At 39.1% G+C, this 26,799-nt stretch overlaps 5 protein-coding genes and 1 long non-coding RNA gene across 9 annotated transcripts; 3 read left to right on the forward strand and 3 right to left on the reverse strand.

The window, feature by feature from the left end:
- The first annotated feature begins 3,447 nt into the window (after positions 1 to 3,447).
- Positions 3,448 to 9,500, forward strand: LOC111448572 (auxin response factor 4-like). Of its 3 annotated transcripts, XM_023088248.1 has the most exons (13): positions 3,448 to 4,317; positions 4,441 to 4,837; positions 4,948 to 5,004; positions 5,193 to 5,390; positions 5,503 to 5,587; positions 5,663 to 5,753; positions 5,877 to 6,041; positions 7,325 to 7,444; positions 7,535 to 7,610; positions 7,695 to 7,851; positions 7,925 to 8,607; positions 8,769 to 8,959; positions 9,045 to 9,500. In XM_023088248.1, exons 2-13 carry the CDS (start codon positions 4,496 to 4,498, stop codon positions 9,226 to 9,228), a joined length of 2,349 nt encoding a protein of 782 aa, XP_022944016.1. In that variant the 5' UTR covers positions 3,448 to 4,317; positions 4,441 to 4,495; the 3' UTR covers positions 9,229 to 9,500. The 3 variants fall into 3 exon arrangements, with proteins under 3 accessions (XP_022944016.1, XP_022944015.1, XP_022944017.1); XM_023088247.1 differs by having other exon boundaries at positions 3,448 to 4,837; XM_023088249.1 differs by having other exon boundaries at positions 3,449 to 4,837; positions 7,925 to 8,598.
- A 728-nt stretch (positions 9,501 to 10,228) lies between these two features.
- LOC111449042 (proteasome subunit beta type-4-like) lies at positions 10,229 to 12,368 on the forward strand. 2 transcript variants are annotated; one of them, XM_023088874.1, is made up of 7 exons: positions 10,229 to 10,398; positions 10,485 to 10,549; positions 10,741 to 10,817; positions 11,040 to 11,169; positions 11,304 to 11,463; positions 11,563 to 11,748; positions 12,047 to 12,368. In XM_023088874.1, exons 1-7 carry the CDS (start codon positions 10,393 to 10,395, stop codon positions 12,158 to 12,160), a joined length of 738 nt encoding a protein of 245 aa, XP_022944642.1. In that variant the 5' UTR covers positions 10,229 to 10,392; the 3' UTR covers positions 12,161 to 12,368. The 2 variants fall into 2 exon arrangements, with proteins under 2 accessions (XP_022944642.1, XP_022944643.1); XM_023088875.1 differs by having other exon boundaries at positions 10,503 to 10,549.
- On the reverse strand, positions 12,330 to 13,125 carry LOC111449043. The gene is made up of 2 exons (XR_002711522.1): positions 12,690 to 13,125; positions 12,330 to 12,548 (listed from the first exon to the last, which is right to left on the reverse strand). It is a non-coding gene; the product is annotated as an uncharacterized LOC111449043 (long non-coding RNA).
- A 668-nt stretch (positions 13,126 to 13,793) lies between these two features.
- On the reverse strand, positions 13,794 to 16,315 carry LOC111448516 (elongation factor 1-alpha-like). The gene is made up of 3 exons (XM_023088175.1): positions 16,217 to 16,315; positions 15,158 to 15,633; positions 13,794 to 15,052 (listed from the first exon to the last, which is right to left on the reverse strand). Exons 2-3 carry the CDS (start codon positions 15,617 to 15,619, stop codon positions 14,165 to 14,167), a joined length of 1,350 nt encoding a protein of 449 aa, XP_022943943.1. The 5' UTR covers positions 15,620 to 15,633; positions 16,217 to 16,315; the 3' UTR covers positions 13,794 to 14,164.
- Positions 16,316 to 16,825: 510 nt separating this feature from the next.
- On the reverse strand, positions 16,826 to 19,644 carry LOC111448275 (vicilin-like seed storage protein At2g28490). Its single transcript, XM_023087758.1, has 5 exons — positions 19,092 to 19,644; positions 18,153 to 18,334; positions 17,982 to 18,062; positions 17,474 to 17,869; positions 16,826 to 17,380 (listed from the first exon to the last, which is right to left on the reverse strand). Exons 1-5 carry the CDS (start codon positions 19,417 to 19,419, stop codon positions 16,880 to 16,882), a joined length of 1,488 nt encoding a protein of 495 aa, XP_022943526.1. The 5' UTR covers positions 19,420 to 19,644; the 3' UTR covers positions 16,826 to 16,879.
- A 322-nt stretch (positions 19,645 to 19,966) lies between these two features.
- LOC111448276 (exonuclease V, chloroplastic-like) lies at positions 19,967 to 26,686 on the forward strand. Its single transcript, XM_023087759.1, is given in 9 exon segments — positions 19,967 to 20,051; positions 20,898 to 20,968; positions 20,971 to 21,371; positions 21,474 to 21,578; positions 23,060 to 23,181; positions 23,977 to 24,126; positions 24,205 to 24,358; positions 26,020 to 26,096; positions 26,238 to 26,686. Coding segments are annotated over 8 exon segments (1,266 nt in total). The 5' UTR covers positions 19,967 to 20,051; positions 20,898 to 20,931; the 3' UTR covers positions 26,458 to 26,686.
- The last annotated feature ends 113 nt before the right edge of the window (positions 26,687 to 26,799 follow it).

Here is a 26,799-nt window from a genome sequence, read left to right on the forward strand (position 1 = left end):
ATCTCGTTCTCGTTCTCGTTCGACATATAACGTGCAAATTACCTCTTTTAAGGTCAAACGTTCGATCCCAGCTCCCAAATTATACAAAACTTAGTGACCGGTTCCAAAGACCGCCATACCATGTCAGGTCATTGTCACACCGTTCCAAATCTCGATGGAATTTATAGTTTTAAAATATTTATAAAAAGTACATTGAGGGAGGGGCAATTGATAGATATTGGGCCCTGTGACCATAATAATGTTGAACAACGATAGATATATGAGACCGACTTATCCAACAAAACATGTCGGCCCAATTGTCCCAACAATGTTTTGAGCATCCTACGTTTGATTGGATATTTCAAATCCAAAAGGGGACGACCACCAGAGGCCCACTACAGGCCCACTACAGGCCCATTTCCCTTCATCTCAACTGTTTCTCTCAACCATTTCTTCTAACAAAATCATTAAATAAAACATCTTTAAGATTCTGTTTTTGTTTCCTTTTCTTTCTGTTTCTTTCTCCCTTTACATCTTTAATCAATCAAACTTTACTATCATTTTCTGTTCAAGATTATTATTATTAGATCCATGCCGAACCTTCTCCAGCATCGAACACGCAATTAAGATCTGACCTGTTGGAAAACTCGAAACTCTCTCGTAAGCATCCTTCTTTTAGATCTACATGCGATGCGACCCTTGTAAGTATATGAACTGAGGGTGTTCACGTGGCTCCGAAATTCAACCAACCTAGATTAATTTTTTTTTTTTTTTTTTGGGTTGGTTGACATATTTTGACTTGAGTCAACCCGAAAATAGGGTTACGATCCAATCGTGTCCTACTTTTACAATTATCATGAAAAATAAGAATATTTTACGATTGTGGATGATGTTAGTAATGCGTTATGACTCATGAATGTTTGATATTTGAATTTTACGAGGGTTTAATTATGAATATAACATGTTTAGTGGATAAGTATAATTTTTTAAATGATTAAAAAAAATAACCCAGCTAGTCAATCCAACCTAACCCAACAAATAAAGGGTTGAGTCGGGATGAGTCGTGAACTCTATCTTGGTAGCTCTAGTTACCAACCCAACCAACTCGAAATTTCAAGTCGGTTCAAAAGATTTTTCCAACAAGAATCAATTAACATAAAATTCAACTAATCTCACGAGAATATCTGATTAATCATAAGGTTTGAGCTCGTTGTTATAAAATTAGACGATTTAAAAAAACACGAGAATAAATAAATAAATAAATAATTAAATAAATAGAGGATATTTGTGAGTATGAAGTTGGGTTTAAAAGCAAGTAATTATTCCTACGATGCCCCAATTGCAAGTTTGCCATCATGGGGATACCATTTGTCCCCCTCTAAAGCTGGGCCCACCAGCTCAATTTATTTATTTATTTATTATAATATTAAAACTGGTTGGATTCCTTTGTTTGGATACATAAATAAGCCGAAATTAAACCACCATTTTCAAACTCTTCTTTTATTTAAAAAAAAAAAAAAAAAAAACTTATCCATTAATATATCATTAAATTATTGCACCTTCACAAAACCCCAAGAATTTGCTGTCTCCCCCTTCAATTATTGATTAATTTCACTTCTCCCCCTTCCCCTTGAGAGAGAGAGGGGGCGAAAAGTGTAAATAAACGGAAGACGGGGGGTTGGGTTGCAAAAGAAAGGAAACGAGAATAAGAATGGGTTTGGGGAGACAGGGACATATGAGAAATAGTACGAAAGATGCGGGCGATTAAAGCAAAAAAGACACTAATACAGACAAAATCTACCCGACAACACATATATTGATTAAAGTGTCAAAATAAAACAACAACACATTCAGAAATTTTGCTAATTAACACCTTTTCTTTTCACCTTTTTTAATTTCCTCCCCACCTTTTTTAGATATTTGGAAGGGAAGCAACAAAAAGTTATTATTTATTTGCAACACGGTCCTTTGAAACCCTTGGAATTACGCTTTATTGCTATAATTTATGTAATTACCATTGTTACCCTTCCAAATAATTAAGACTAATGTGTAATTAAATTTTCTTGGAGGGTAAAATTGAGATTTGGAATTGGAGAGAGAGAGAGAGAGAGAAGGAAAGGGGACAGTGGGTGTTTACGCCTTTAATAAAGGGTTTTAATATTTTCTTATTTATTTATTTTGTATTTATTTATTTTGGCGACAATTGTTGGTGTGACCTCTCACTGTCTCTAACCATGATGTTACGTATCTTTCCCTTTTTTTTAAACTTTTTTAATTTTTATTTTAATTTTTTTCCCTTGCAAATTTATTTATTTATTTTTAATTTATTTCTACCATTCCCACGTGCGCCAAAACCGTCGTGTAAATAAAAATTCCACAAAGAAAAAAAAAAAAAAACTACCTTTTGAGGATTACAGTTACTGTGTTTTTTTTCAACCAAAATTTGGTTTTTTTTTTGTATTATCTTTTACTTTTTTTTACCCAAAATTAAACCGCCATGACCGGTTCACTAATTATTATATATATATTTTAGTTAAATTTGTTAATAATAATAATAATAATAATAAACTATGTTTTTAATTTTTAAAATATTTAAAAAAGTGAATAATAAAATAAAGAAATTAATGGGTAAAATTTAAATAAAATTCTAAATTCTAAATTTATTACTTTATATTAATTTTCACCTTTTAACTTTAAATTCATCCTATTAGGTAAATTGATGTAATATCTATCGTTATTCATTTTAATGTTGAAAAATAATGTAAATTTAATAAAATTAAGACAAAAAAGAAAAGAAAAGAAAAGGAGAAGTTTTTATTGTCTTAAAATCACTAAAGAAATTTATCCTAAATCAAAAAGATATTTTAACCGCGGCTGTAAAATGGTAAATTTGAAAACCTGAGTTAAAAGGAGGGAAGGAGAGAGGAATATATGGTGGTGGGGCATTGAAGCAGCGCCAAAGGCGCAGGGCTCTGATAAAAACGACTAACTCAACTCACTCCCTTCTTCACTCGCTTTCTCTCGCGTGTATACCACGCGCCAATTTATTTCATTTCCAGGTAATTTCAACTCCCGAACAACATTATCATTTTATTTTATTCTCATTTAATTTTTTTTATCCTTAATATTCTTTTAATGGTTCAATTAAAAAAATATATTTCAAGCGGAACATAATTTAATAGAAAAAATATTAATAACCATTCAAAAATTGCAATAAAATAAAATAAATTTGGATAAACTAATTAGAAAATTATATGTAAATTAGTAATAATAGTTTTTTTTTAAGCATAAAAAAAATATTTGGTATAAAATATATATTGTAAAGCAAATATTAGGAGAAGAAAAAAAGGGTAGAGGAAGAAAGAGAAGAGCACGCGCGTTTAAAGGGAGTGGGGAACAGTGATTCTATAATTAGAAATAGAAAAAGGAACAAAAGCTGTGGGGCTGAGACGTGAGAGGCAGAAAAGAGTTGAACTCGTACTCTGCTAACTGCTAAGGCCTCTGGGGTTGTGCGCTTGCGTTTACCATTAGCAATTTGCAGCTTACAAGCAAACCCCCCGCCCGCTTTACATGCTGCCCAGAACTCTCTATCCCCACCAATGGCCATGTCCATGGCCCCCAATTCTCTCTCTTTCTTGGTATCTTTTTAGATTAGATTAGATTTGATTCAATTCATTTGGTTTCTGAGTTTTCTTTTTGCATTTTCGGAGGTGGGCAATGGGGTTTAGGAGCTTTTAATTGGGTTTGCTTGATATGCCCACAACCTGTTTGATGAAATGCGTGAGAGGAGAGATGTTCTTCGTTTATTCGGAGAAAAGATTGAACAAAGAGAAAAAGAAGTATTATTTTTGTTGGATTAATCAAAACCAGCCTTTTTGTCTTTGGTGGAGGGCCAGAGTCTCTCACAGTGAAAGAAATTATTAAGAAAGGAGAAGGGGTAGAGGAAGATAAAGCCAAGGCAAAGCAAAGAAGAAGGGGATGGGGGAGTGTGGGTTTTGTTCTGTCTTAGCCTGTCCCCCCCACCCACTCACACATATATGCACTCTTCTCTCTCTCTAACAGTCCAAAAGCCACCAAAGCATTGGCCTTTTTTCGCCTTTTGCTTCTGTGTTTCCTATGCAATTGTCTATGTCTGTGGCTTCTGCTCCCTCTTCTCAGTACCTGCAAATGGGAGAGGAATCATACTTTGAATTTCTTGTTATTATTTGATACCCCTTCTTCTCTTTTTTTTCTTCTCTATCTTTTTAGCCTACTCTGCCTTAGCATCCATCCAAACACTACTTTCTTGTTGTTTTCTGTTCATCTCCTTTCATTTCTCTCCTTTTTTTAGCTTTATTGGTATGTTTTCAGCATTCTTTGCCATGATTTGACCTCATTTCCAGTTTTCTACAGCTTTGGTCTTCTTGTCACCTTATTGCCAATTGATATCATTCCACGCCATTTTCCCCTTTCTTGTTTTAGTTCTGTTGGGAAGCATAGCAATAGGACACTTTGAAGTAACCCTGGGTGGGTGTTCATGGAAATTGATCTGAACCAAACAGCCAGTGAGGTGGGGAAGAATGCATATTGCCATGGAAATTGTGAAGAGGGTCGCTGCAATTGCTGTTTATCATCCTCAACTTCTTCTTGTTCCTCAAATTCTTCATCAACTCCCGCCTCTTCTTCAACCTATTTGGAGCTTTGGCATGCTTGTGCTGGTCCTCTCACCTCATTGCCCAAGAAAGGAAATGCAGTTGTCTATTTCCCACAAGGTCACTTGGAGCAAATTGCCTCTGCCTCTCCCTTTTCCCCCATGAACATGGCCACTTTTGACCTCCAGCCCCAGATCCTCTGCAAGGTCATCAATGTCCACCTACTTGTAAGTACTGGGTTTGCATTTTAAAATCGATTTCTGCCTTTTTCCACTCTCAAGGAGCCTCACCCGTAGTTTCCCTTTCGAGTTTTTCACTGTTCTTACCATTTTGACAGGCTAATAAGGAGAATGATGAGGTCTACACACAACTTACTCTGCTTCCCTTGCCAGAGGTAGCTTCCATTTGTTATATTACGTTTCTCTTACTTTCGAGTTTGGGAAGGTTAAGAAAATTTGTAGCTTATTTAGTATGCCCATGTTCTGGAGATAAATTTTTTCTAGTACGTTTTCTTCTGTTTAATTTAGCTCAAGATGAGATGACTCTTACCGTGGCTGAACAATAAATTTGGATATTCCATAGTTATTAGGCACTGGCGTAGAGGGCAAAGAGCTGGAGGAATTGGCGTTGAATAGAGCTGCTGATGGAGATGGGAGCGGAGGGTCGCCTACTAGATCCACACCTCACATGTTCTGTAAAACACTCACAGCGTCCGACACGAGCACCCATGGAGGATTCTCTGTTCCTCGCAGAGCTGCTGAAGACTGTTTCCCTCCTCTGGTTGCCACTGCTTTCCCATATTTTACTTTCGATTTTTCTCAAATGAAGCGAGTTGGGTTCATTTTGATTATTCTATTTGGTATATTCTGAGTGAAGTTGATGGTTACTGCAGGATTATACTCAGCTTAGGCCATCTCAAGAGCTAATAGCCAAGGACCTGCATGGCGTGGAGTGGAGATTTAAGCATATTTACAGAGGTATGTTGTGAGATTCCTTTGTTGTTGTGTGATTGGATGACATAATGGAACTCAATCTTAATAACTTGGTGGCAGGTCAACCTAGGCGGCATCTGCTCACTACTGGATGGAGTATTTTCGTAAGCCAAAAGAATCTTATTTCTGGGGATGCAGTGCTCTTTTTAAGGTATCAATCTTCATATTAACCCCTACTATTTGTGCAGAGAAAATTTAGATACAAATTTATGCCTTATAGTGTTGAAATGAAGTTTGAGATCTTGAACCATTAGTGACTGCGTCGCGTCTGCAGGGGCGAAAATGGAGAGTTAAGGTTGGGAATAAGACGAGCTGTTCGGCCTAGAAATGGTCTTCCTGATTCAATTGTGGGCAACCAAAATTCTTGTGCAAATGATCTTACTCGTGTGGTGAAAGCAGTTTCCACCAAGAGCGCATTTGATGTGTTTTACAATCCAAGGTACCGTCATGGTTCAGTATGCTTTATTCGTTATTCGTGAAAGAGAATTTGCTATTCGTTACTGTATTATTAGAACGGTGACCTACGAATAGGTAGAATCCTAGAACAAAACAACAAAACGAGAGGTAGGGGACATCGAGAAAACACTTTGCTTTAGGGGTTTTTGCACTTTGGATGTCTCTCTGTGAATATGGGAGATGAACTGGAAATGAATGGATATGTAGAAGTTTGGATCAAATCCATCTAAGAGAAAAATTAATTTATACCCCGAACTTTAAGAGTTGTATCATTTAAAACCTCAAACTAATAATTGTATCAATGAGAACCCGTAACTGTTCTTTCACGAGGAAAGCGTCACAAATGTTAGAATTAAGTTCATCTTGATAGTAACCTTCCTTTTCCCCAGACATACAAAGAAAAGCATTCTTTACTTACTACTACATAGGTATTCTAGGCTTTATGGTCGTTACTTTTCTGAGGTCTGCCAAATATCTGCCAGTGGATCATGTAAACTTGTTATTTATGCTCGTGGATCGTGTAATAGGGGATCGTTAATCATTTCCATGGTTCGAACCAATGGCTTCTTAGTGGGTCATTAATCGTGTAAATTTGTTAGCTTGAACTGTGTTCCCCTATTGTAAGTTTGTGGTAGCAAAATGGTTTCCCTGAAGCTCCTTAAATTTGACAGAAGTAAAACTTGATGCACTAGTAAGAATCAGAACTCTTCATGCTATTATGCTATTTTGAAGGAATAGTTAGTTCATTTGCCTACCGCTAGCGGATATTATTCTCTTTGGACTTGCCCTTTTGAGCTTCCCCTCAAAGTTTTAAAACGTGTCTGCTAGGGAGAAATTTCACACCCTTATAAGAAATGTTTCGTTCCCCGCTCCAACCGACGTGAGATCTCACAAAATCCACCCTCTTGGAGGTCCGGTGTCCTCGCTGGGACACCGTTCGGTGTCTTAACTCTGATATCATTTGTAACCGCCCAAGCCCCACTAGTAGATATTATCCTCATTGGGCTTTCCCTTCTAAGCTTCCCCTCAAGCTTTTAAAACGCGTATGTTAGGGAGAGGTTTCCACACCTTATAAGGTTTCGTTCTCCTCTCCAACAGACGTGGGACCTCACGAATATTCTTTATTTAGTCTTATACGGGTTAATGTGCTATGCTTTACTGGTTTGTATTATCATTCTCATTCACTATTAGAACTTGGTAGTGTACTTGACCAGCCTTTACTTGCTTAGAAAATATAGTCACATGTCAATTCATGCTGACTTGCAGGGCATATCATGCACAATTTGTTGTATCTTGTCAGAAGTATGTGAAGAGCATCAACAATCCAGTGAACGTAGGCACAAGATTCAAAATGAGATTTGAGATGGACGATTCGCCAGAAAGGAGGTTTATCCATACACGAGCAAGATCAACGTGCTTTACTTCGTACAATGATTCTTATATACAAATATATTTATCAGTATTTGTTTCTTGCAGGTTTAATGGTGTAGTTGTCGGTATTGGTGACATGGATCCCTTTCGATGGTCGAACTCGAAATGGAGATGCTTAACGGTAAGGATTACAGTCCCCATATCTATTCTAATTAAACAAAAGCCCATTTCTTTAACTGCAAGCAATTGCTTTATAATCGATCAGGTCCGATGGGATAAAGACAGTGATCATCAAGAACGCGTTTCGCCCTGGGAGATTGATCCTTCTGTTTCTCTCCCACCCTTGAGTGTTCAGTCTTCTCCAAGGCTGAAGAAACTGAGGACTAGTCTGCAGGAAGCCCCACCTAATAACGCCTTTAATGGTACGAGCGTCGAAATTGAAATGATAGCTTTGTTTCTTCTAAACTCGAGTTGTTAAAACTTTTCTTGCATTAGGGAGGGGCGGTTTTATGGACTTTGAGGATTCAGTTAGATCCTCTAAGGTCTTGCAAGGTCAAGAAAATGTAGGTATGGTATCGCCCTTTTACGGTTGTGATACCGCAAAACGCTCACTGGAGTTTGAGGTGCGATCTTCTGCACAACAAAATCAAGCGTCAGGTGGAGTTGAAAAGCTTAATATAGGTGATTATGTAACTTCTTTCACAGGCTTTATGGAATCTGATAGATTTCTGAAGGTCTTGCAAGGTCAAGAAATATGCTCATTGAGGCCACAAACAAGAAAACCAGAGCCTAGTTTAGGTGTTTGGGGAAAGTTCAATCTCAGTGACAACTCTTTTAACCCATTTCAATCACCGAACTCGAGCTTTTATCACATGGCGTCAAATGGCGCCCGAAACATGTATTACCCTCATCGTGATATTTACAGTACTGGCCAAGCTGCCATGATGAGCTCAAATGATATCAATTTTCCAAGAGAGAGTGCCTTGTCCAACCCATCAGCAAAAATGGAAAGGGCTAATTCTACTCCTCCAACTTTAGGGTCGAATATGAGGAATTCAAAGGACGAAAACGTGAACGAGAACCGAACTGGCTGTAAACTTTTCGGCTTTTCCTTGACTACAGAAACTGCTACAAACATGCAAAGTTCAGGGAAGAGAAGTTGTACGAAGGTAAGAAAGGTCAGTATGTTCATTTTTCCGTTCATGGAAACATCTGGAATTACCAAATCTCTCTTTCACGCTCGAGAGAGAATCCGAAGATAGACTTGTTCTTATGGCTCTCGAAGCGTTTTTTTAACTCTCTGCTTCTTCCATGCTGATATTACTCTTATTAAGTGAAGGTTCACAAACAAGGCAGCCTAGTGGGAAGAGCTATTGATCTCTCTAGACTGAATGGCTATACTGATCTGCTTTCTGAACTCGAACGCCTGTTTAGCATGGAAGGACTCTTAAAAGATCCCGATAAAGGATGGCGTGTATTGTACACCGACAACGAGAACGACGTAATGGTGGTCGGGGATTATCCATGGCAGTAAGTGCTATATCTTGATATCATCTTACAGCAAATATTAGTTCATAAACAAATTCAAGTTTTGAATATCATTCATGGTGTGCAGTGATTTCTGTGATGCTGTTTCGAAAATCCACATATACACAGAAGAAGAAGTGGAAAAGATGACAAATGGAGTGATCAGTGATGATACTCAAAGCTGCTTAGATCAAGCTGCTTTGTGTATGGAAGCATCAAAATCGTCTTCAGTGGGCCAACCTGATTCATCTCCAACAGTAGTAAGAGTTTAACTAATAATCAAGATGTGTATTTATTTATGTGTTTTCCATATCTATCGTCGTTCTGTCTGTTGAGTCGAAGTCGTCGGTAGCTTTGCTGCCATGAACGGCGTCGTGTTTAGCTTTGTGTCTTTCTGCCCCATAGGTTGGAATCTGTTGTTTCAAACCTCTGCTTTCTAATGGATAGTGTGTAAGGTATGATATTGAAGATTTTGAACTTTGTAGAAGATCATAAATTTGTTTAGCAGCTGCTTGTAACAATTTTTGTTTTGTTGCTATCTTTTGAAATATTGGGTATAAGAATGTGGGACGTTTTCTTCGAAGCAATCCAATGAGAGTAAAAGCTCTCTCATTGTACTTTGAACAACGAGCTATCGATGATCATCGTTCTCATTTCATTAGTTCCTGCATCTGTTTTATATTGTTTTGCATATTGGAGTAGTCGATCGGTTACATACTCGTGCTTGTATGACTCGTAAGTTTGAACATGAAAGATGTGTGAGATCTCAGGTTGATTGGAGAGGGAAACATTCCTTATAATTATGTAGAAATTTCTTTCTAAACTTCTCTCTAGTAGACACGTTTTAAAATTGTGAGGCTGACGATGACACGTAACGGACCAAAGCGAACAATATCTATTAGCGTGAGCTTGAACTATTACAAAAGAACAATATCTATTAGCGTGAGCTTGAACTATTACAAAAGATTTTCCACAAATGTGTTCTCAATGTAAAAAAAAATATATTGAATCGACTGTATTTCAATATCATTAGTTCTCTTTTGTCAATCTAATTTGGAAGAAAGTAAGATGGAAAGATGAAGTTGTGAATCTAATTTGGAAGTCAATTTAAGTATAGCTCAATTATTTTATATATATATATATATATCGAGGTGGAGAGGGAAAATGTAATTTTCTCTTTATTTATTTATTTTCATTTTTTAACTTAAAAAAATCATTTTTCTCAAAATAAAAGGACGAGATTATTATAAAAGGATTAAAGCGACGACGTTTAGGGCCACTTCTGGGAAAGAGAACGATCTGAACGGGAAAGATCATTTCTTGTGCGGAGGGAAAAGAAGAGCTCTACTAAAGCAGTCGAAAGACTCCGACTTCGCTGCGACGCTCGACATTGATTCTGTTCCCAATCCATTGTGCCGAAGTTAATCGATCCGAATATGAGTGTAAGTTCATCAGCTGAAACTCAAATTTCTATTCCTCATTACATTCCGATTCTAACATTCATCGATCTTCCGATTTTTCAATGCAGTCCGTTGATTCTAACCAGGCGAACCACGGTCTTCTCTGCCCCGAAGCTCCAATTCAAAGAACTCAGTACGATCTCTCTCTCTCTCTCTCTCTCTCTCTCTGTTTCTGTGGTTACTTTTTGGTGTTAGACTATACGTTTCGTATTCTAGAGCTGGGAATTTTAGGGTTCTAAAGACCTAAGATTCGAATTTAGAGTTAAGCAGTGAATGAATGGACAAATCGAGGTATTAAAATCGACTACTTCTTCTGTCTAATAGGTATCCCTATGTGACTGGTACATCCGTGGTTGCCATCAAATACAAAGATGGGATTTTAATGGTTTCTGATTTGGGAGGTCAGTCGAAAATCTTCTCCATTTTTTATATTTCAACATCCAGTGAACTGTTCATTTTATTATGTTTCTCAGCATGTTTATCACTTTTTATTTGCTGATAACAAAACACTTCTGGAAGTGATGTTTCTTTCTTTATGTGATTTCGAATCTCTGATGTATGTATTGCCAAATTATAAGGCAAACCAGTCTGTATTACTTATATGGCGCTTTAACTAACTACAGGCTCCTATGGTTCCACACTGCGGTATAAGAGTGTGGAGCGAATCAAAGCTATTGGAAAACATTCTCTACTTGGAGCAAGCGGAGAAATTAGTGACTTTCAGGAGTTATTGAGAAATCTTGATGAGCTTATGTAAGCCTAGATGTTTTCCTTATTCTATCTCTTTGATTATGATGCTGTTCTGCATCGGAATTCAGTTGCTTGTTTCGTGCGTCTATTTTGATTTAGAACTTGAGTGTAATCTCTAATTGTATCGAATGGTGCAGCTTGTATGATAACATGTGGGATGATGGTAATGCTTTGGGGCCAAAGGAGATCCATAGCTACTTAACTCGAGTGATGTATAACAGGCGGAACAAGTTCAACCCACTTTGGAACTCGCTTGTTCTCGGTGGGGTGAAGAACGGGCAAAAGTATCTTGGCACGGTAGATCTTTGGTTCTCTTCGCATTCATTAAAATAAGTTCCTAATATCCGTTCTAAAATAAGATGCTTCATCAGCTAACATTTAGCCACTTTTATTCAGGTTAATATGATAGGTGTAACTTTTGAAGATGATCATGTTACTACTGGCTTTGGCAATCACCTTGCACGACCAATTCTTCGTGATGAGTGGCACGAGAACCTGACTTTTGAAGAAGGTGTGAAATTGCTGGAGAAATGCATGAGGGTTCTCTTATACCGTGATAGATCGGCTGTCAACAAGCTCCAGGTTTGGATTTTTCTATGAGCTACCTTCATTGCTTTCTTTGCTATATATTTTGTGAGCGTGTGATTCTCGTCTGCGCGTATCGACAAATCTCATAAAATAGCCATCCAACACTAACATTTGATCTTCATAGAAACTCATTAGATTTTAAGATCATAAAGAGTTAGATCACTATGTGTTTCAGCCCATTATAATAGCTACTTTCTAGTTTCTGGAACACATGTTTTGTTCACTGATTATAAGACTTCAATGTCTGGATGTTATTCTCATCATCACATACATTTGAATATGAAATTTACAGATTGCAAAAATAACTGAAGAAGGTGTGACAATCTCCCAACCCTACTCTTTGAAAACATTCTGGAACTACTCTGCTTTCGAGAATCCGACTTCGGGTGCTGAAGGGTCATGGTAGATCGAAGCTTCGTCGTTTATCCGAGATTCCATTTCGGTGAGTCGCTGTTTGGGGCGCAACAATTGATAGATCTAAGTTAGATGCATCTTAGATACTTCGTTCTTTGGATTTGTATGGAATCTCTACTTGAACTATCAACTATATCCAACTTGGGGAATGTTTGATTTGATTTTCTTGATATTATTATGATCACAACCGGTTGCTTTTCCATTATGAATCTGCCTACTCAATTGCTTGAACCCTTTGATTCACATGAAGTAAAGTTCAATCTAGTTTGTTGTGGGAAAAGCTCTGATTTGTGAGGTTGAAAGTTGAAACTAAATAGATCGAGACGTTATGCTGATACTTCGAAAGGAATTTGGATATCGACACTAATCCAAGTCCTAAACTACAATATAAGTAAACGACATGTAAGACATGTAAGAGTTTAGCTAGCATAATACAATAAGACATCAAATACTAAATCGAAAGTTTAAGTGAAAAAGAGATCTAATATTTGTGTTACCTAACATTACGAACATTCTCGTACCTCTAAAGGAGAAGATAGATGAACTTGGGGCACCATTCTTCGCATTGTATATTCAAATCTTCGGCTTGCTCCGTAGAAGATATGATGCCGACACTGGAACTCGGATTAGGAACAAGTGTCGGTACCATCTCTCCTGCGAAGTAAGCCTTCCATTGGTTTTGTTGCAGACCAATCTGTGTTGCTTCTAAATTGTATAGAGAAAAGCTTCCATCTTCCCATCTAGATTGAGATCCAGCTTCATCGTCTTATGTTTGGTGCATATTTAATTTCTGAATGCATTATTTGCAGCTGGAAAAGTCAACTAAATCATTCTTACTTGTTATTTATTTCTGGTGGTTGAGGCTTCAGGTCTCTTTAAAGACAGCTGCGTAGTTTTCAATTGCATTTACAATATCATGTCTGAGCTCACTCCTCCTACGTCACCAGCCAGCTCTATTCAAGCTTCAAAGACAGCCGCAGTTTGGGTGTATTTGAAAATTTTGTTGGACCAAAGTCAAAACTTCGAATTAGTTGTTTGGTTTTTCACATTTATTTTCGGGGTTAAATCGACTGGGAACAAACATTATTTGTAAGAATGTGGAAAGCAGATAATATTTACTAGTGGTAGCCTCAAGCTGTTACAAATGGTATCAGAACTAGATATCGGGCGAAACTCTCCTTAACAAAGGCATTTAAAAACCTTAAGGAAAGCCCAAAGAAAACCTCATAGAAAGGTGAACTTGGGTCGTTACAAAATCTTTATTTTTTACTAAAATTTCAAAATTTTCAATACCAAACATTTATAAGTCAATGTTTATTTTTACTAAAATTTAAAAAATTTCAATACAAAACATTTACAAGTCAATGTTTATTATCCGGTTATTAACATTGAACCTAGTTCAATAAAACAGATCAAATTTTCAGTTTTAAAAAAAGATTGAATACACCCAAATTAGAAAAAAAAATCTAACTCAACTAAACTCTACTCTTTTTCCAGATGGTTTGGTTGGTAACCCACTGGGTTACATTGCAAAAGCTTGGCTTTAGATTAAAATTTGAACGGGTTTTAGCAAGAATGACCAAACAAACAACGAATAGAACCATTATATGTGCCATGAAATGAAGTAGAAATAAGGCGATTCAGAAATGACAATATAAGCAACGACATTTAGTGTTCAGTAATATTATGAGTATCTCAGCAGAAACATAGAACTCGAAAACTTTAGAGCAACAGGGCGATAAGAGCAGAAGACCAAACAACAAACAACACAAAAAAAGACCTTTTGAGCCATATAGCTGCGCCACCGTCTATCAAGCACCCAATTCTGGGACTGGGTACCTAATAATGACCAACGCCAACAACTATAATCACAAAAGTAGATAAAAAGACTCGATAAAGCAGCACCACCACCACCACGAAAAACCATCAGGTCTTTATTTCGACATTTATACTTGTAAACCTCAGGCAGACCCAGCTGAGGTTTTCCCACTACGGTTCACTTTCCACCCTTCTTCACTGCGGACTTGGTAACCTTGGCACCACTTGGATCCTTCTTCTCGACCGACTTGATGACTCCCACAGCCACGGTCTGTCTCATGTCCCTCACAGCAAAACGTCCAAGAGGTGGGTACTGGGAGAAGGTTTCCACCACCATGGGCTTGGTGGGAACCATCTTAATCATACCCGCATCACCATTTTTCAAGAACTTCGGCTCCTTCTCAAGTTCTTTACCAGATCGCCTGTCGATCTTGGTCAGAATCTCAGCAAACTTCACGGCAATGTGAGAGGTGTGGCAATCGAGAACTGGGGCATAACCATTGCCAATCTGCCCTGGGTGGTTCATGATAATGACCTGAGATGTGAAGTTGGCAGCCTCCCTGGCAGGATCATCCTTTGAATTGGAAGCAACGAAACCACGCTTGAGATCCTTGACAGCAACATTCTTCACATTGAATCCGACATTGTCGCCAGGAAGAGCCTCTGGGAGAGCTTCATGGTGCATCTCCACAGACTTAACTTCAGTGGTCAATCCAGATGGGCCAAAAGTGACGACCATACCAGGCTTGAGTACACCAGTCTCAACACGTCCAACGGGTACAGTGCCAATACCACCAATCTTGTACACATCCTGGAGTGGAAGACGGAGTGGCTTGTCCGAGGGCCTCTTGGGCTCCTGGATCAAGTCAAGAGCCTCGAGGAGGGTTGGACCCTTGTACCAGTCGAGGTTTGTTGACCTCTCAATCATGTTGTCTCCTTCGAAACCAGAGATGGGCACGAATGGGATTTTGTCAGGGTTGTATCCAACCTTCTTGAGGTAGGAAGAAACTTCCTTCACAATTTCGTCATACCTTGCCTTGGAGTACTTGGGGGTGGTGGCATCCATCTATGAAACGAAGGGTAAAAGCAAAATGTAAGTTACAAATGAAAACTAAAGGACGATAATGTTACACTAACAGGATAAAAAGCCATATATGTGAAGAATTCTCACCTTATTGCAGCAGCAGATCATCTGCTTGACACCAAGAGTAAACGCAAGCAAAGCATGCTCACGAGTTTGACCATCCTTAGAGATACCGGCTTCAAAACCACCGGTAGTGGAATCAATAATGAGAACAGCGCAATCGGCCTGTGAGGTACCAGTAATCATGTTCTTAATGAAATCACGATGTCCAGGGGCATCAATAACGGTGCAGTAGTATTTGGTGGTCTCGAACTTCCACAAAGCAATATCAATGGTAATACCACGTTCACGCTCAGCCTTTAGTTTGTCCAACACCCAGGCATATTTGAATGACCTCTTGTTCATCTCAGCAGCTTCTTTCTCAAACCTTTCAATAACACGCTTGTCGATACCACCAAGCTTGTAGATCAAGTGTCCGGTGGTGGTAGACTTCCCAGAGTCGACATGGCCAATGACCACAATGTTGATGTGAGTCTTCTCTTTTCCCATTTTGAAATTGTAACCTGAAACGATCAATAATTGTAAACCAATCGCTCAGTTTAACGAACAACGTTCACCGAACAGGTAATTCAAATGATACCTTATCGATATATTTCCATTAAATCCAGAAAAGAAAAAAAAAACGTAATCCAGTTCGCGGATCTTTTAGGACGTGAGAACAGAAAACACATTATCAATGACAATTCCTTTTAAAATTAAAAGAAAACGAAAACCAAATCAACTCAACGAATATTACCAAGATCATCTAAATGTCATAACATTATTCAATGATGATAATACCTTGTACATAATCGCAACAACCATCGTCTCGTTCAACAAATGCGAAACAGAACACCAATCCTCCTAGACCGAAACAAACATTAAAAAATGCCACAAACTAAATCAAAGACGATAAAATTCAGAATCCTCCAAAACGAATCAACACCTAAATAGATCTACACATCAAAACGAATCCGCCATACAGAAATGGATTAAACGTCATGCATGCATAAAGAGCAATTAAATCCTAGACAAAAACAAATCATCAAGCTAAGATAGAATCAAACCTCAAAAGATGAAGATTGATGAATGAGATAAGAATCAAACCTCAAAAGATGAAGATTGATGAATGAGATAAGCTGCCGCCGAATCAAGAAACGAGGGTTACAAAAGAGGAAGGAGATGAAGAATGGTGGAGCTCTTAGACTATGTATAGGAGATCTCCATGACGCATAGCTGCCTAGGGTTTCTTCCTCATCCGTCGGATTTTGAGGGATATGATCCAACGGTTATAATCTTCACTTCTTAAAGTAGACTGGATACCGGACAAATGCGTGGATCGATTTCAATAATTCTCGTTTATTTCCTTTTTTTAAATAACATAATAAAATATTCACTTCCAAATTGAGTTTTCTTTTGATAAATATAGTTAAATTATTAAATTGGAAATTAAATTTATTAGAAGAAGGACGCCACGTGTCATAGCATAACATTTTAATATTTTTAATTAATTTAATTTCTAAAATTGTAAATGAATTTAAAAATAAAATTCATAAAAACAATTTATAGAGTAAAAAGGTATTTTTTAAAAGAAAAATATTTAAAAAATTACGTTTAACAAAAATAAAAATAAGAAATAAAAAGTAAACGAGTTTTATTAACAGACTGGAAGCTTATGAACAAACCCTAAAGGGAGACGAAACTGAAATTAAAAAAAAAGAAAGAAATGGAAATTATATTTTTATTTCCCGCCATTTTCCATTCCACTAATCAAAACGCTCCAAATCGCCTCGTCCACTCTTCTTCCCTTTCCCGTTCCCTTTCGCCTTCCCGTTCCCTCTCCCTCCTTCCTTCCTCTCTCCTCCTCCTCTTCTCCTCCTCCTTGTGCGGCGGCGCAATCTCCGCTGACGGCAGAATCACCGCCTCGTACTGCAAGCTCAGCAACCGGTCGAGGTCGTCCTCTGTTATGTCGAATGCTGTTGCCACTGCCGAGCTTCTTAGAGTGTGGAAAATCGAATTCGCACCGGCCAAGAACTGCGGTCGATTCTTGCGCGACGACGTGGTGAATCCGAAGAACTCGAATGGACCTGTTCTCGATGCGATTTGGCAGAATGGGAAGTATCTTGGAACCCAGAAGACGTCCCCTTCGGTTACTTCTGTGTCCATGGCGGAGGTTCCGTTTGGATATACGATCTGTATTGTGCCTGTGCCTCTGAGGACGATGCCGTACTCTGCCGCGGTTGGATTTATGTGCGGCGCCATCATGGATCCCTGTAATAGAGGTCATTCGTATTGAATCGAACATCGAGGGAGGTACGTAAACTAATTGAGAGGACAATTAGGGATTCGGTGGATTAGATTTACCGCTGTGAGATTGACGAGATAAACTCCGATTCCGGAGTGACCTAGAGGAGAATACTCGTGCTCGTCTAGGGCAACGCTCCATCCGTAGGCGTTACTGAAGTCTGGGGTTTTGTCGTAGAGGTTGTACGAATCGGGGGATTTTCCTGTTCTTGTTCTTTTTGTTTTGTCCCGATTTTCGTTTCCAAAGATCGAACTCATGAGATTCCTCCATGACCATGCCTTATTCTTCTCTGCTTCTTCGCCATTTTCATTGATGTTAGATATTTGATTTCCTTTTTCTCCATCTTTCACCTGCAGAAACTTACTCCAAACCCCCGGCGATTCAGTATCCGAGACGTAAACGATTGGACCCTGTCGTTGCCTTGATAGAATCCTCCTCAATTCTGTATAGGAAACCTGTGGAGTAAATTGATGAGTGAAAATCCATAGTTAACGACAAGCCGAGCGCTGTGAGTATAATGTTTCAAAATTAGAGAAGCAGATTAGGGATTTTAGTCGAATTTCTTACATTAAATGCTGTAGCCAATGTATCCTGGTCGAAACCTGCTAGAACTGATACCGGATAGGTTCCTCCGCCGACGAAGAAGGACTGCAATTGTACAAAAAAACAATCAAAATTTCATTACTAATTCCGAATTCGGGGATTCCAACCCCCATTATGACCAAGTTTAGAAATTACCTGGAAAGTACCATAACTCAAGCTCTCAGATTTGTCAATGCTGCAGATAATTTGAAGTCTCTGTCCTTCCCCTACGTTGACCATGTAAAATACTGAACCGGCTGGGATCCGGTACACATCTCCGCCCTTCATCCTCCTCTCTGCTAACTCGTCTTTGTAAATCAATCCCACTTTCACTTCCCCTGCAACCATTTACATTTCCCTTTCCCTTCAATTGGCTGAAAATTTCCCATTTCATTCACACTCTAGCTTCCAAAAACTAAATGCATGTTAGGATTGTGAAATAGATTTACATGGGTCCTGTATTTGAATCCCTTTTCTTGAAAAGATTATTCAGTGAGGGACCCAAAAGCTGGAATTTGAGGGAGTGATATCTCAAATTTATATATGAGCCCATACATATTTTGGAATGCAGGGCCAATTGTGAGATCCCACATGATTGGGGAGGAGAATGAAGCGTTCTCTATAAAGATGTAAAACCATCTCCCTATCAATCGGGTTATAAAAATCTTGAGAGGGACCCCAAAAAGAAAAATCCAAAGAGGACAATATCCGTCAGCGGTGGGCGATGCCTTGAACCATGATAAAAGAGCTAGACATCGGACAATATGCCAACAAAGAGGCTAAGCCACCAAAGGAATGGATTGAGGGATCTCACATCGATGGGAGAAGGGAACAAAGTGCCAGCAAGGGCGAGATCCCACATCCGTTCGAGAGGAGAAACAAAGCATTCTTTATAAGAGTTTATAAGAGTTGGAAATCTCTCCCAGGCAGGATACGTTTTAAAAACTCAAGAAGGACGAACTTGCATGGCCTTATTGAATATTGAAAATCATTTTTATTGGTTCATTGTGGTAAAGTGCCTTTCGAGTTCTTTAATGGTGACTTAAGGATGCATGTAAGCAAGAAGAAGGAGTTGAGAAAGAAGACTGCAATTACCTCTGCGGACAAAGAGAATCAAGCTGGAGTCCAAATACTGAGGGACGAACAGGGACTTAGGTTCCATGGTGATGAAGCCGATATGCATGGGCCTGTCAAGAATTCTTGAAGCCGGACTCCTAATCACCCTCATTTCTCCTGCTTCTGTCTCTATCACCCGCTTCGAATCCTCTAGCAGAAACCGTTCTTTACTTCTAAACTCCCTCTCTTCCTCTCTCTCTCTCCACCATTCTTCTTCTTCTTCTGCTTCTGCTTCCTCCTTAATCCCAATCGCATTTCCCAGAACAGCAATAATCAACAGCATCACAAGGGCTTCTTTCTTCCCCATCTTTGCTCTCTGTTTCTTCCTATCTTCGCCGAAGGTGTTTCTGGGTTATTTTCTGGTTTTGGTAATGAGTGGAGTTGGTGAGGCTTTATGAAGACGAAGCTCAGAAGATTGAGGAAGACGCGTGTCGATCATGCAAGTTTCTGAGTTTTGGTGGCGGGTTTTAATTTCGACACAGTTGAGATGTTTTAGGGACATTCAGACCAGGATAGAGTCGCTCACTTGGATAGCTAAAAACACTCGCCATTTGTTTCATTTCTGTGCATGTTCTTTTGTTGCTATGACACAAATTTTGTCATAGGCTGGACTTCGGCTGAAATTGGAGCCAGGTGATTTAGGTTTTTGGGCGACAAATGCTTGTTAAACGTGTTGAAAGGCGTTTGTAACTCGAACTAATCCCTCCGAGATTTTGATTTATTATTAAGAATTTTAGGTTTTTATTGGACTAACATTGAGTCTTGAATTTATAACTTATTTAAAATATTCAATAACTTAATTTATAATAACGAGGTTTCGTGCTCCTATTATTTGCAGGTGTAGTTGCTAATCGGTTCGGTGTGGTTGCTAATCGGCTCAATTTCCTCTTCATACATGGTACTCGATGAGTTTAATTGAGTTTAATGGTTCTCTTTTTTAAGTTATTTTAAAAAATCGTATTTATTTACCATTCGATAATCATTAAAATTTAAAATATCAAACAAGTTTTAATGCATCTCTAATTTTTGTTATAAATGTCAAATATTTTTATCTTTGACCTAGGATATGTGATGTCCCACATTGGTCGGAGAGGAGAACAAAACACCATTTATAAGGGTGTGGAAACCTTCCTCCTCTAACAGACTCGTTTTAAAATCTTGAGGAGAAGCCTGAAAGGAAAAGTCCAAAAGAAGACAATATCTGCTAAGTGGTGTATCTTATAGGATAAGGATGAGTTGTAACTTTATTTTTAGCTGATTGAGTTGACCCGACCATAGAAAATGTCAACCCATGAAATGACGCAAATTTTTTTAACTAAAAATTCAACCTAGATAAAGGATGGGTGACGTGTAAAATAATTATGAGAAAAGCTAAATATTAAATTTATCTTCATTTTTACTTAATTTCAATAAATTGTTATTATTATTATTTTCATTTTAAGGGTCTAAGTTCGTGTTAGCTATTGATTTAAATCATTTTAGTTTTTTTCTTAACTAAAAAAAAAAATCATTTTTAGTATTTTTAATGGAAACTAAATCGAAGTATATCGAGTGTTAATAGAATTATTCCTTCAGTTAGGTTATAATATTTTTCAATGGTCTTACTGTAATTATAATGATAAATAAAATATATTTTAGTTGAAATATTAAATATTTATAAAATATTTATAAAATTAAATTTCAATTATTTTTATCTTTATTTAATGTTATTCATTAACATTGATAGCGCGAAGGAAATCTGTGTTCTTCAATAATATCTTCCGCCTTTTGTCTTTCTGTCTTTTCGGAGAAGCTTTTAAATCCTTAAAACTCCAACAACATGGCGATTGCAACGGTAACCTGTCCACGATCCCCCAACTCATTTCACTGGATCGACCAAAAATGGCGGATTCAAGTTCCGGGTTACCGCCATTTAACGACGACGACAATACCCACAAAGACGTCCCAAATATTCCGGTTGAGATCGTGAGCGACGAGGAAATGGCCCTAATCGAAGCTGCCTTAGCCGCCGCCGTCACCACTGCTCGATCTTCAAGCTCCGCCATTCATCCACCTTCTTGTTCGTCTCAGAATCTCTTTAACACCAGGTCTATTCACTCTATTACTCTTCTATCCAAAAGGGGCCTCCCTTCTTCCCAGCTAGATATCGAGGATCTCTGCAAATCTTCGAGTACCCAGAAGAAGATCAAAGTCAATGAATCGCTTCTGCAACGTTTTAGAAGGACTAAGGGGTTGGCCGTCACTGATATTACTCGCACGGTATGAATTTCTTGTTTAGATGTTGATTTGATTTGATCGGATTGAACTTTGAAGAGCTAAATTTGTTTGTTTATGTGATTTGTCCTGATATGGTATATGCAGGAATGGTGTGAAAAACAGATGGAGTTATGTCTTCTTTCTGGAGTTAGGAAGAAAACAAAAGCTATGGAAGCAGGTATTGCACGCCACGCCATGCTTGAATCAGAGGTAAACTTCTAGTCTTCAGATTGCACATTTCATTTGTGGATGTTCTTTAGTATAGCTGTTGATTACTTCTAGAATATAACGTTAGTTTGTGTGAGATCCCACGTCGGTTGGAGAGGAGAACGAAACATTTCTTTAAAGGGTGTGTACACTTTTCCCTAGTGGACGCATTTTAAAATCGTGAGGCTGACAGTGATACGTAATGGGCCAAACAGACGATATTTGCTAGTGATGGGATTGGGTTGTTACAAATGGTATCAGGGGCAAGCACCAAGTTTTGTGCTAGTGAGAACGTTGTCTCCCAACTGGGGGTGGATTGTGAGATCTTTGATGGAAACGAAGCATTTCTTATAAGGGTGTGGAAACCTCTCCCTAGTCAACGCGTTTTAAAACCGTGAAGTTGACGGCGATACGTAACGAGCCAAAGTGACAATATTTGATAGCAATGGGCTTGAATTGTTACATATGGTATTAGAGCCAAGCACTGAGTGGTGTGCCAGTGAGGACGTTGGCTCCCAAGAAGGTGGATTGTGAGATCTCACATCGGTTGGAGAGGGGAACGAAACATTCCTTATAAGGGTGTGGAAACATCTCCCTAGTAGGCGTGTTTTAAAATCGTGAGGCTGATGACGATATGTAACGAGTCAAAACGGACGATATCTGTTAGTAATGGGCTTTGGTTGTTACAAATGGTATTAGAGTCAAGCACTGAGCAGTGTGCTAGTGAGGACGTTGGCTCCCAAGGGGGGTGGATTATGAGATCTCACATCGTTTGGAGAGGGGAACGAAGTATTCCTTATAAGAGTGTGGAAACCTCTCCCTAGTCAACATGTTTTATAATTGTGAGGCTGATGACGATACGTAACGGGCCAAAGTGGACGATATCTGCTAGCAATGGGCTTTGGTTGTTACAAATGGTATCAGAACCAAGCACTGAGCGGTGTGCTAGTGAGGACGTTGGCTCCCAAGGGGGGTGGATTGTGAGATCTCACATCGGTTGGAGAGGGGAACGAAGCATTTCTTATAAGGGTGGGGAAACCTCTCCCTAGTTAACGTGTTTTAAAACTGTAAGGTTGATGGCAATAGGCTTGAGTTGTTACAAATGGTATTAAAGCCAAGCAGTGAGTGGTGTGCCAGTAAGGACGTTGGCTCCCAAGAGGGGTGGATTGTGAGATCTCACATCGGTTGGAGAGGGAAACGAAACATTCCTTATAAGGGTGTGGAAACCTCTCGTGTTTTAAAATCGTGAGGCTGATGACGATACGTAACGGGCCAAAGAGGATAATATCTGTTAGCGGTGGGCTTGGGCTATTACATTTAGCCCCCCGAAAATGGCTTTTGCAACCACGTGATGCTTGAACCATTTATCACATATTTGACCATGCTAGGGTTGAGTTTTCTGTGTTAGTTCCACTATGGATAGCTGCCTATAGCATTTAGTGTCAAGTACCTGTTTTAATTGTATTCTACTTGAATCCGTGTAGGTTGTAAAAAAAGTCAAAGTTCAGGTGAAATCAGCTGAAGATAATTGGGCTTTGAAGCTTCTTAATTTTACATTTGGTGTAAACCAACTACTGTTTGAAGGATTGACTCGGGAACTGCCTGTGTAAGTCTCACGTTTTTGTGTCCGGTTGCCCAATCAATATTGTTTGTCCATCAGCAGACATTATAGTTACACCCATAAACTGTTATGCCTGTGGTCGGACATTTTTGTTACACTTCAGGGACTTTAAGGTTGAAAATCTGGCAGCTCTACTGCCTGGTTCAATTCCGTGCATGAATAGGAGAATTGTGAGATTCTACGTTGGCTGGGAGGAAAACGGAACATTTTTTATAAAGGTGTGGAAACCTCTTCCTAACAAACGCATTTTAAAAACCTTGAAGAGAATCCGAAAGGGAAAGCTCAAAGAGGACAATATCTGCTAGCGGTGGGCTTGGGCTGTAACAAATGGTATTAGAGGCAGACACCGGGCGGTGTGCCAATAAAGAGGTTGAGCCTTGGAGGGGGGTGAACATGAGGTGGTGTACCAGCAAGGACGCTGGGTCCCGTATGGGGGTAGATTGGGGGTCCCACATTAGTTGGAGAAGGGAGCGAGTGCCAACGAGGACGCTGGGCCTCGAAAGGTGGTGGATTGTGAGATCCCACATCAGCTGGGGAGGAGAACGAAGCATTCTTTATAAGGGTGTGGAAATCTCTCCCTAGCATATGCGTTGTAAAAACCTTGAGAGGAAGCCCGAAAGGGAAAGCCCAAAGGGGACAATATATGCTAGCGGTGGGCTTGGGCTGTTACACCAACTTTACATTTTGTGGATAACAAAACGAAGAAACCGAGTAGGATTATTTCTCTCTCGAGCTTCCATTACTCTTGATCTCACTAAAGTTATGTTTGCATTGGATCAGAATGGGGTTAGTAGAAGGTGTATGGATGGTTGGTGTGATTGATGAGATCCAAATGTTGGAGATTGGTACCTGCAAAGTTCCAATGTTGATAGACACAAAAACTCGTATGCGACATACAATTCCTGCTGAACCACAACAAAGAAATGGAAAGTATGTAATTACTTACTGTTGTTTTGTTCATATCTTGCTTGGAAACTATACTGACTTTAACTGTCTATGTTCTTCCAGGCTTCAATTAATGTGTTATAAGTTCTTATTGGACTGTCTGATCTGTGATGGCTTCTCTACCAGACAGTTTTTTGATTTCTTTTCTTTGAATCCTCATTCCATCTTGTCGGAGGAAATTGCCGACAGTACTGTTTCGTTTGGTTTCACTGCAAAGGTAGAGCTTTTAACTTCTTCTTCTTCTTCTTTTTTCTTTCGTAATAATCATGATGATGATGAAGAAATGATACTAACGGTGAGATCTGACGTCGGTTGGAGAGAGGAACGAGCATTCCTTGTAAGGGTGTGGGAACCTCTCCCTAGTAGATGTGTTTTAGAAATTGTGAGGTTGATGGTGATATGTAATGGGTCAAAGCGGACAATATCTGCTAGTGGTGGGTTTGGGCTGTTACAAATAGTATTGGAGCTAGACACCTGGCGGTGTGTCAACGAGGATGTTGGGCTCGTAAGGGGGTGGATTGTGAGATCCCACATCGGTTGGAGAAGAGAATGAAGCATTCCTTATAAGGGTGTGGGAACCTCGCCCTAGTAGATGCGTTTTAGAAACTGTGAGGCTGATGACGATATGTAATGGGTCAAAGTGGACAATATATGCTAGTGGTGGGCTTGAGCTGTTACGAATGGTATTAAAGCTAGACACTAGGGGGGGTGTCAATGAGGATGTTGGGCTCGTAAGGGGGTGAATTGTGAGATCCCACATCGGTTGGAGAAGAGAATGAAGCGCATTCTTTATAAGGGGGTGGGAACCTCTCCCTGGTAGATGCGTTTTAGAAAATGTGAGGCTGATGACGATATGTAATGGGTCAAAGCAAACAATATCTGCTAGTGGTGGGCTTGGGCTGTTATAAATGGTATCATAGTCAAGTACTAGGTGGTGTGCTAGTGAGGATATTGGGCCCCTATGTGGGTGGATTGTGAGATCTCACATTGGTTGGAGAGGGGAGTGAAACATTTCTTATAAAAGTGTGGAAACATCTCCTTATTAGACGTGTTTTAAAAATTGTGAGGTTGATAACGATATGTAATAGGCTAAAATGGACAGTATCTGCTAGCGGTGGGTTTGAGCTCTTACAAATGATACAAGAGCCAGACACTAGGCGGTGTGTTTGCGAGGACGTTAGGCCCCTAAGGGGGTAGATTGTGAGATCCCGCATCGGTTGGAGAAGAAACGAAGCATTCCTTATAAGGGTGTGGAACCTCTCTCTAGTAGACATATTTTAATAACCTTGAGGCTGACGGCGATACGTAACAGGCCAAAGCGGACAATATTTGCTAGCCGTAGGCTTGGGCTGTTACAAATGGTATCAGAGCCAGATACTAAGTTGTGTGAGGACGCTAGGCCCCTAGGGGGGTGAATTGTGAGATCCCACATTGGTTGGAGAAGGGAATGAAGTCGTTATAAGGGTGTGGGAACCTCTCCCTAATAGATGCATTTTAAAAACTGTGAGGCTAACAACTATATGTAACGGACCGAAGCGGACAATATTTGCTAACGGTGGGCTTGGGCTTTTACAAATGGTATCAAAGCTAGAAACTAGACAGTGTGCCAGCGAGGACGCTGGGCCCCTAAGGTGGATGAATTGCGAGATCCACATCGGTTGGAGAGGGGAGCAATACATTCCTTATAAGGGGCCGAAAATCTCTCCGTAATAGACTAGTTTTAAAAATTGTGAGGCTGACGGTGATACGTAACGGGCCAAAGCGAACAATATCTGCTAGCGGTGGATTTGAGCTGTTACACCAACTTTACGTAAAGTTCTTTAAACATTTTACGTAACATAACGATTGCGAGTTTACCTGGTGATCTTGTTTGTACAGACCCTTGATGATGTAGTGAGATACTACATAAACTGTTGTAGCATGTTGCCTCCTACTCACAATCAACTCTTACTAAGGTACATAACATTTCCACAATACTTTCTATACTTCGCCACGAGTTCTTTCTCGCTCGAACGATGCCTGTCCTTTGCGTTTCATTATAATAACGGTTTCAACATCAGAGATCCAATATTATATGGTTGATTGTCATGGTGCAGATATGAATCTCAAAAAGATCAATCTATTATCGGGGAAGATGAATTTGCATATGATCATGGTTGGCTCAAGAGTCAACTCGAGACCTCACTCCAGGTCTGGCATGGACAACGAGAACCCGAATGTACTCCTCCCGAAGAACGATGGAAATGTCGACATTGTCAATATGCTTCCAATTGCCCTGCAAATGCTAGTCTCGACCCTACTCGAAAACCCGAGTAATTCATCTAAAAATGTCAACCAAGACTATCTTATACAAGGTTATGGTTCATACTCCCACTATTCCCGTTCGAAGCTACAATTTAATGTAAGCTAGTGATTTATTTTACTACAGATATATTGTATTATTTCAAAAGTTACAATATTATCGACAATTATAAAAGAAACCGTTAAGAAATTTATATAGAAATTACGTTCTGGCATTGACCAGTAACGATCAACTTATGTTCGAGTCTTCGTCTATGTCCTGTTGCTTAAATATCATTTTAGGTTCTAATAGAGTTTTGAAAATTGTATAGAAGGCAATATTTATTGAAAAATTAAAAAGTATTTTTGAAATTAAAA

The sequence above is a fragment of the Cucurbita moschata genome, unplaced genomic scaffold (genome assembly GCF_002738365.1).
Source record: "Cucurbita moschata cultivar Rifu unplaced genomic scaffold, Cmos_1.0 Cmo_Scf00010, whole genome shotgun sequence".
In the NCBI taxonomy this organism is placed as follows: domain Eukaryota; kingdom Viridiplantae; phylum Streptophyta; class Magnoliopsida; order Cucurbitales; family Cucurbitaceae; genus Cucurbita; species Cucurbita moschata.